The following is a 9,153-nucleotide window of genomic DNA, read 5'->3' on the forward strand; positions in this document are numbered from 1 at the left end:
CATGAAAGGTCCTGCCTTTGTATCAATGACCACAAATGCAGTAATTCTTTCCAAATGATTTATTTGAAAAGGTGCACTTTCTTTGGAGCAGTTGACGGTTATCTCTTCAGTCATCATCATCAGCAGCCTCCTGGGCCCGAAGGAAGCTGGCCTTTTTCTGGGCCACACGATCCTTTCTCTGAGCCAGAGTCAGCTTGGCACGGTTCCACCTGCAACACAATATTCATTAATGATGAGAAAAATATATATATTTTGGTCCTCACACATATCTGCTCAGAATATTGTTGACAGCTGACACAGAAGGCATGTAGGTAACAGTTTCATTCTTTCATTGCTGGGCAACAGGCTTAGAATTGAAATGTATATCTAAATAAATTTACATGTACAGAGCAAAATGACAAATTGATTTTAGCTTCTATACAGATTGTGAAGGAAAGATATTTCTTACATGGCTACAACAATTCTTTGTCCATTAAAATGTTTATATATATGCAATCATAAGAAAAAACTTAAGCAATGCCTAAGCACGAGAACCCACCTCTTCTTCTTGACCTCCTTCTTGGGCTTCTTCTCATGAACCGGGTTCTCACGGATGGCAGAATGAGCCTTTTTGTACATCTCCTCAACCTGCAACAGATTGTAGAGTTACAGCAGAACAAATGCAGTATAGGTAACATACAGGACCTTGGTACAAGGTTAATGATGAATACTAAAAATACAGGATAATTTTAAACACAAAACTCTATGGGGCAGTTACCAAAGTCCTTGATCAAAATGCATGTTTGAGCTGCCTTAATTTAAAAACACCTTGAACTGACATATTTTAACATCTATTAATGCCCATGTTTTGTCTCAAGATGCACACCGGTATGTTGTTTTTGGTAAGGTATGTTTGTAAATCTAATTAAATGTTCTAATATAACTAAAGGGCCATTCACATTATATCGATAACTATAAAAAAACCTTTTATATTAAAGAGAATAGTGGAGTTCACACTGTTAAATATACAATGAACTATATCGTTGGAATCACTTTCTGAGCCATTTTCCCACCAACTGATGAACGATAAACCATTGAAATGACACGGAGGAGAAGCTCATGGTTAAGGTCAATAACACAACATATCCAGCACTGATGCATTTGCTGGGAAATTGACTTCATAATGTTTTTATTCTACTACACTGACTATACCAAAAGCTAAGATTTTAGATTACACAAACTACATTCACTGTTTAAAGATACACAAAACGCTGTGTGTTTAGGACACCTGTTGGTTATACAGGGTTCCCACACCTTAGTTAACTTCAAATTCAAGGACCTTTCCAGGACTTTCCAGGTTCAATACCCTCAAAATTAAGAACTGAGGGCCAATCTCATTTCTCTGTCTTACCCCTTCCCCTTTGTCTTTGTCTTCCCCTTGCCCCTCGAAACCGAGTAAAGGGGAAAGACAGATCGTTCGTCTAAAAAATGAGACACCACTCGATTACCGTTTGCGTCACCTTCCCTTGCCCCTAACTGGCTGCTACGTAAACAGACAAGCGTTGAGAAGATGCCGTTGTCTCAGGTTGTGGTATCGATTGCCTGAGCGAAGCTCAACAAATAGCGCATAACTTAGCTGCTAGCTAGCGCCTTAACTAGCGATTCAAAACAAAAAGATTACAATTAAAACCGCTTGAACATTTTATTAAAAGTATCATAAAACATGAGTGTCATAATATAATCTCAATTAAACTGCAGAAAATAACGTTATTTTCATTTGTGCGACTCCTTGACAGTTTGACGTTCATCAATAAAACGTCTTGATGCTGGCTCTCCTGAGATATTCCTACGTTAACGTTTACCCCTCTCTTTCAAGTGTTGTCCTTATCACACTTCGTTTAAAGGGCTATGTATCCCTACGCCTTGGCCCTAGCACTTGATAAAACTGAGAATTGAGACACCACTTCGCCTCACATGAATGCGCAAAACCGAGGTGAAAGGGTAAGGGAAAGGGCTAAGACAGAGAAATGAAACGCACCCTAAATGTGGGGACACATTTCAAGTGAGAGCAAGGTAACATTGTGTTACCTTTAAAGATACATTGTTACAGTTCCCTTTCAAGGGAACTTGTGCTGCGTCACTGCGGTGACACTTTGGAGACGCCTCCAAGTGTAAGTGCATCTGAATGTGTATATCAAATTCAACCAATGGTGAGGCTTAACGACAAAAACAGGGTGACGCGGGAGCCAGGAAGTATATCGCTATCTAAAATATTGCCAAAGATGGTGTTACAGGGACGCAGGAAGTACAGCAAGGGAGACGCAGCGCCCTGTTCCCTTCTCTGGGAACAAAAGTTACATACGTAACCAGAGACGTCTTATTTTGTCAAACACAACTATGCAAAAAAATAATTTTGGTATAAATAAACATTCACATACAGAAGACATAAGCGAACAGTTTAGCACATGTGCTTAAAAAGTCGAATACTTTCAATGCTATCGGATGAACATCATGATGCTTTTCTCTGTCCCATCAATCTCCGTCTGCCATTAATACATTTCATAAGTTTAAGAGATCATAAAACTGAAACAATTAAACGTTTTAGTTCTGTGTCACTGACTAAATAGTGTAGATTCTAGCTGTGATCACTCAAAATGAATTGCAAAACAGCAGTTTGATAAGCAATAATGTGATGTAGGAGCATGCTCACTTACAGAGTCTGCCGTCACACCGTTCTTGATAAAACGAGAGAACTGCTTCTTGTACTGCTCCTCATCCTCGTCCATCAGATAGCTCATGTACTCCGATATGTTCAGGCCCATGATGTGCTTCCTGTGCATCTCAGCGTTGAACTCCTTGCTTTCAGAATCGTAGCCCGGAAACCGTTTAGTGCTAGAAACAAAGTTACAGATTCAATAATCCCATTAAATGACTGAAAAGCCTAAAGATGAAGAAAAGTAATGTCTTGTTTTGAACATAAGATGCAAGCATTTAAAAGCATATTTCTGAATGTGTGTCAATATTTGTGCTGTCACTTTATTTATCACAGGTTAATTGTTATCTGCTAAAATGAAAAGAAATGCCAGATGTGTCCTCACCTCACCTTTAGCTATTATCCTCTCATGTCATGCATTTCACCATGATGCAGAAACATTACCACAACCAGACTTTGTTAAATGTTCAGAGCTTAAGCTATCCAACAAAGTTTTCTTTAAATATGAAATATTATCCAACTATTAGTGATTCAGGTATTTGCAAACAAGTTTCTATACTCATTCATGGCTTAAATCTAAACATCCACTTTTTTTTGCCAATAAAGCTTTATCTTAGCTTGCTCTGACCTGTGAGGGATGGACAGTCCTCCATCCACTGCTCCTTTAAGAGCACCAAACACCTTATTCCCTGTGGTGGTTCTAGCGAGGCCAGCGTCCAGGTAGCAGGTAAATGCCCCTGGCTGGCCATCAATGCTTTCCACATTGAACTCATCTCCAGTCACTTCAAGCTGGCCTTCATACACCTTATCCAGACCAAACTTATTCAGCAGCTGAAATGGAAAATAAAACATCATATTAGGACACACATATCTCAAGTATGTAGTAAATGAAGAACTTTCATTAATTTGTTCAGAGAGCAAAATCAATGAAAAACTTTGATGAAAGAAAAACTTGAATATGAAATTCTCTATTGAGGCAGTTGTCATCTTTTGAAGACAAATTTTATTAATTTTTTGTTCTTAGTCAGTAACAGTTTCAAAGCATACTGGACACTGTGATAGAGTACATCAAGCAGGTGCATGCTAATTTAGCAAAATTGTCTTTATAGATACATTTATCATTATTATCTAAGTGTGAAATAGTTCTGGGTGGTATATCGAGTTTTGATAATACATCAGTATTATTTTCAAGTAGGATACAGAATGAGACAACACCGTCTATATCGGTATCCTTCTTTGCTGAAGCTCTCCCAGAAATGTACACTGAAGTTAAGGGCTTGTTATTGTTGTGCGTAGGTCCTACAGCGTAGCCACGACGGCCTAGGTTCCGAGTCTGTTTCCATCTAACTTTAGCGTCGTCGTGCAAACACACTCGCAGACCGCTGGTAGGCAGTAACCAGCGAGACCGTCAAAGAAGGAGAAGCTTGCCAAGTTAACCCACAAACGAAGAAGAAATAGCAACTTGTTGTGTATGATTTGAGAAGACCAGCAATGATGGAAGTAAATAAACAGCGACTTTTGTTGTAGTTTGAGTTAAATCACTCCTCAACTTGGCTCATTTTTGTTTTCACTGTCACAAACGGAAACACCTATGACGCAGTTTTTACCTGACGGGAGGGGTTCTGGTGGACCAATCACAGCGCTTGCGGTCGCGTAGATCTGACGCGCTGTTAAAAATTTTGTGAGGTGCACGTCAGGCTACGCAGAGCTACGCACAGGCTACGGATAACCTACGGCGTAGAGCTTACACACGACTAAAAATTGGGCTTTATACGTAAATTTTCCAACTAGCGTGCATGTTGTGCAGTTGTATATTTCAAACAGTATTACCCTGTTTTTTTATTTTATTTAGATTTTTCACTGATTATAGTTAAATGAGGCACTAAATTATGGTTTTCACACTACTACATAGTTTTACTAATATAATCTTTTTGATTTTGTGCGTGTGTGAATGATGTGTTTCATCCATCCGCTTTACCAGTGGATTAACCCGGTTTGCGAGTAAGTTACAGTGTTTCTGTGATCTTAAATGTCTTTAAATGTGCGTTTGTTCCTTCACATGAAGCTATTGAGTGTATTAAAAGACTTTGAATATAGTGCATAAAACGATTGTGGTGCTTTTATAATACGTTGCCCTTTTAATAGCTTGTCAGTAACAATCACTGCTAACGCACATATCAGAATTGGATCGGTCATGTTGTTGGTCCTCGACCGATGTCCGATCCAGCCAAAAAGCCCGGATCGGCCCCTATATCAATCCAGCATATCGGATCGAGACATCCCTAGTTGTTTCAGCCCTAATTGTGACATCTCACACAAGGCTTTGTCTTTTAATGTAAACATTTATTCCACTTTGTAGAAAATATCAATATATGTATTGTTGATCACCATCCATGCCAAAATTACAGAGATATGAATTTTAGTCAATTTCGCCCAGCCCTAGTGTGAACGGCCCTTAAGGGTAAAACCAGAATGGAAAACTGTTTACTGTATATGTGCATACTTCAAATCAAATATGTAAAGCTAAGCTGATTTAAATCAAAACACGACAAAAACAGATTTTTGTTGTTTGTGTGAACAAAGACTATGAGATAAAATTACTACTCTGAACCAGAACACTTACCCTGCGTGCCAACAGTAAACCGGTGCAATAGGCAGCGGCGTAGTTTGTCAGCCCAACAGAAATGCCATACTTTGGCAACTCGTGAGAGTAAGAAGCGCAGACGATCGCGTCGCCTTCAATTTTGGCATATGCGATCTGACAGAGAGAGAAACGTTTGATACAGTGAATATCACAAAATAAATAAAAGTATACAAAATATTAAGTGGCAAACCACATTTAAGTTATACAACTGCATAAAGTAAGAAAATTATTAACTAAATTTCAGAAACCATGACAGCTGCTCATACCTGGCAAACAATATCCCTATTGGAGAATCTAACGATCATCCTGTACTTCGGTGTGTTGTACTTGTTCTTGTCTTGGATGACAAGGCGCTTGCGGGCAAAGTAGTCAGTTTTTCCCTCTGGAACAGCAAACAATCTCATGTTTAGGTCAATGTAAACCAATGGTTAAAACTCCATAAAGCAATTGCAATGAAAGATTTAAAGTACCTCGCCTCCTCCTGAACTTCACCTGGTACCTCCTGAAGTACGACTTGTTTTTGACAACCTTAACGAAGCCCTGCAATAAGCCATTTGACTGTCAGTTAACAGATCTGACAGATTTTATTAATAATTAAACACATTATTGGTTATTAAATTCTAAAACATTTCATTTATAAAACACAATCTCTGCTCAATGCCACTTTAGTCTAAAGTGATTTTAAAGAAGATTCAAGAGACATAAACCTGTAGTGAGAAAACCTAACCATGGCAAACCCATAAAGGACATAATACGATTGTTGCTCTGACCGTGTCAAAAAAAACTTTTTTACTGGCAACTGAGGGAAACAAACGTGCCGTTTCGGTCACGATCGACTACAGTGACAGGACTGATCGACTGAATCTAACGCCATCCTGTCGCCTCAATGTTCATCCTTGATGGACATCGTACTGTAATAGTGGGAGATGACATTTATTGAGTACACAGCAATGTATTTTGGTGATTTACTGACCATTTTTAATCGTTTGTTCTCCTTTAGGATGGGAGACTGAAGTCTTCAGACTCCGATACTGCTCCCGCTGCACTGAGAAAAGGAAGTTCATGCTGCGCTTTCGCCCGGAAGTCAAACCGCTCGAAGATGAATGTGTGTCCGCCCCTAGTGTACGGGAGGCGTCATTGCAGGACAGTTTGAGCACTTGGCGTTTGTTTTATGTAGATTTCATATTCTGGATTCTGGATATCATATTTTATTATGAAACGGCCATAAAAGTATTTTTTATGTATTAAAATAAGTGCCTTCCTGCGTTAAAGAAATCAGTAGTAGGCTATACTTTTAGTATTATTATAGTAAACTGTAGAAAAATTCCTAGATACTAGCCTATAAACAAAATCTTTGAACCTTACTATAATAAACATTATAGTATTTACTACAGTTTGTCAATTTCGTATAGGCCTAGTTAATACGTAAGGAATAATTGACGACGGGCCATTGAATTATAAGAAAATAATGCACACCAAGGTGGTAATGCCGCACGACGCGAAGCCCAGTGCCGTTACACCGCAGGTGTGCATTATTTTCAAATAATTCAAAGGACCGGAGTCAATTATTCCGCTTATACCACGGTTACCACAAACATTGCTCTGGTGCCTATGTCACCACTAGGGCTGGCTGTGTTTGACTAAGCCACGCCCCTTTTTAACTCCCACCTCGAGGAGGTCCCCAAAGCCGACCCAATGACCAGACAAACACGGAACCAGGTGAGTAAAATTGAAAACAAGCTTTATTGAATTTAAATACTTAAAAGTACTGGGAAAAATGGGGAAAGGGGAATTTAAAACTAATAGGCTTCTTCTCCTCCCTCCAGGGAGACTACAGCCACGGGCAGACAGGGGCAAGAGCAACAGGGGTGCCCCCCCGTTAACGGAGAAAAAGGGAAACGTCAGGCTCCCGCCTGGACCCTGCTAGCCGTGGCGCCCTCCTTCTTCTTTCCTGGAGGCAGACAATTTTGGTGTGACTGGTAGAGGTTTTTCCCACTGTCCGTGCCCAATTGTTCACTCTCGCCTTCCTCTCTCTCCACAGGCGGCCACTAGGACACAAAGACACTGTTACTGGACTTCGAATGTTTCTCACCGGTTCTGCGGTTTACGACTTTCTGGGTAGGTATCACGTTCACAGTCTGTTCCTCAATGATTCACTCTCGTTTTCCTCTCTCTCTCTCTACAGGTGGTCGCTAGGACACAAGACACTGTTACTGAACTCTGAATGTTTCTCACCGGCTCCGCTGCTTACAGCTTTTCTGGGTAGGTATCACGTTCACAGTCTGTTCCTCAATGATTCACTCTCGTTTTCCTCTCTCTCTCCACAGGTGGTCGCTAGGACACAAGACACTGTTACTGAACTTCGAATGTTTCTCACCGGCTCCGCTGCTTACAGCTTTCTGGGTAGGTATCACGTTCACAGTCTGTTCTTCAATGATTCACTCTCGTTTTCCTCTCTCTCTCCACAGGTGATCGCTAGGGCACAGAAACACTGTTACTGAACTTTGAATGTTTCTCACCGGCTCCGCTGCTTACAGCTTTCTGGGTAGGTATCACGTTCACAGTCTGTTCTTCAATGATTCACTCTCGTTTTCCTCTCTCTCTCCACAGGTGGTCACTAGGGCACAGAAACACTGTTACTGAACTTTGAATGTTTCTCACCGGCTCCGCTGCTTACAGCTTTCTGGGTAGGTATCACGTTCACAGTCTGTTCTTCAATGATTCACTCTCGTTTTCCTCTCTCTCTCCACAGGTGGCCGCTAGGACACAAAGACACTGTTACTGAGACTTCGAGTGTTTCTCACCGGCTCCGCTGCTTACAGCTTTTCTGGGTAGGTATCACGTTCCCGGTTTCCTCTGTAGGTCAGCAGGGGGGCGAAGGTCACACACCACCTCGCCGGGTCGAGCGCTACCCTATCCCCACTGCCCGTAGGCCGATCGAATCCCGGACAGGGGCGCCCTTTTGTAGAGACCACGGGGGCGGCGGACCCTTTCGCCTCCGACTCTGCGACAAATACAGACACAGGTAAGTTTACACCACGAATGCTTTCAATATTTTACTCACAGTCCTTGACAGCTCTTGGTCTGCGTCCCTTCGTACTCTGAAAACAGCGCACAGCGTATGGTGGCAATAAGGTCTGAGGTCGTTAGCCCCTCCGTCCTCTGCCCAGTGGAGAAAATGGATGGTGCGGGGCTTCTCTGACAAGACACACAGCAACCCACAGCAAATACACAGCACCACTCCAACGTGAAAAAGCTTATGATTTGTAAAGTCTCACTCACCACACTGTAAGTGCAACACCACAAGGGAAACGCCCGATGTCCTCCACTGCGCTTGGGGCTAACATAGAGGCGATGGCAAACACGACCAGACCAAAGTCGCGTTGCTGTGGCTGTTTGGACGTATGCTTCTAGCGGCTCGCCCACCGCGCTGATTATAGGGGTAGGGCCGCCTTCCTAGTCCTGGAGGACTCCAACGATCACACAAATTAAATTTCTGCCAGTTATACTACACCAACGGGCATACTCACAGCGGATAGCCTTTGTTTACGTTGTGCAACGAGGTCAAATCTCTTCCCGCTTTACTCCTTCCAAAATACTAGTTGGACCAAAGTTCCTTTCTACCCATAGGGTTCTTCGTTAAATCCAGCCGGTCCACCGTAAACTGTAACAAGAGAGGGGGGGGAGAGAGAGAAATACAGACAGCCACCACGTCTAACAATGAGCACAGCTCCGTTCCTCAGCACACACTAAACCCAAAAGCGTTCTCGTGGTGCAGTGCTCCTTTAACTCACAGCCCCGTCCTTTTCGCCTTTCC

General features: G+C 41.8%; 1 protein-coding gene across 1 annotated transcript; it reads right to left on the reverse strand.

The window, feature by feature from the left end:
• Window positions 1-44: 44 nt before the first annotated feature.
• On the reverse strand, window positions 45-6,461 carry rpl5a (ribosomal protein L5a). Its single transcript, XM_055202650.2, has 8 exons — window positions 6,310-6,461; window positions 5,807-5,876; window positions 5,603-5,718; window positions 5,316-5,450; window positions 3,321-3,523; window positions 2,694-2,871; window positions 539-627; window positions 45-209 (listed from the first exon to the last, which is right to left on the reverse strand). Exons 1-8 carry the CDS (start codon window positions 6,310-6,312, stop codon window positions 107-109), a joined length of 897 nt encoding a protein of 298 aa, XP_055058625.1. The 5' UTR covers window positions 6,313-6,461; the 3' UTR covers window positions 45-106.
• Window positions 6,462-9,153: the final 2,692 nt, after the last annotated feature.

This window comes from Misgurnus anguillicaudatus, chromosome 2, assembly GCF_027580225.2.
Source record: "Misgurnus anguillicaudatus chromosome 2, ASM2758022v2, whole genome shotgun sequence".
NCBI lineage: Eukaryota > Metazoa > Chordata > Actinopteri > Cypriniformes > Cobitidae > Misgurnus > Misgurnus anguillicaudatus.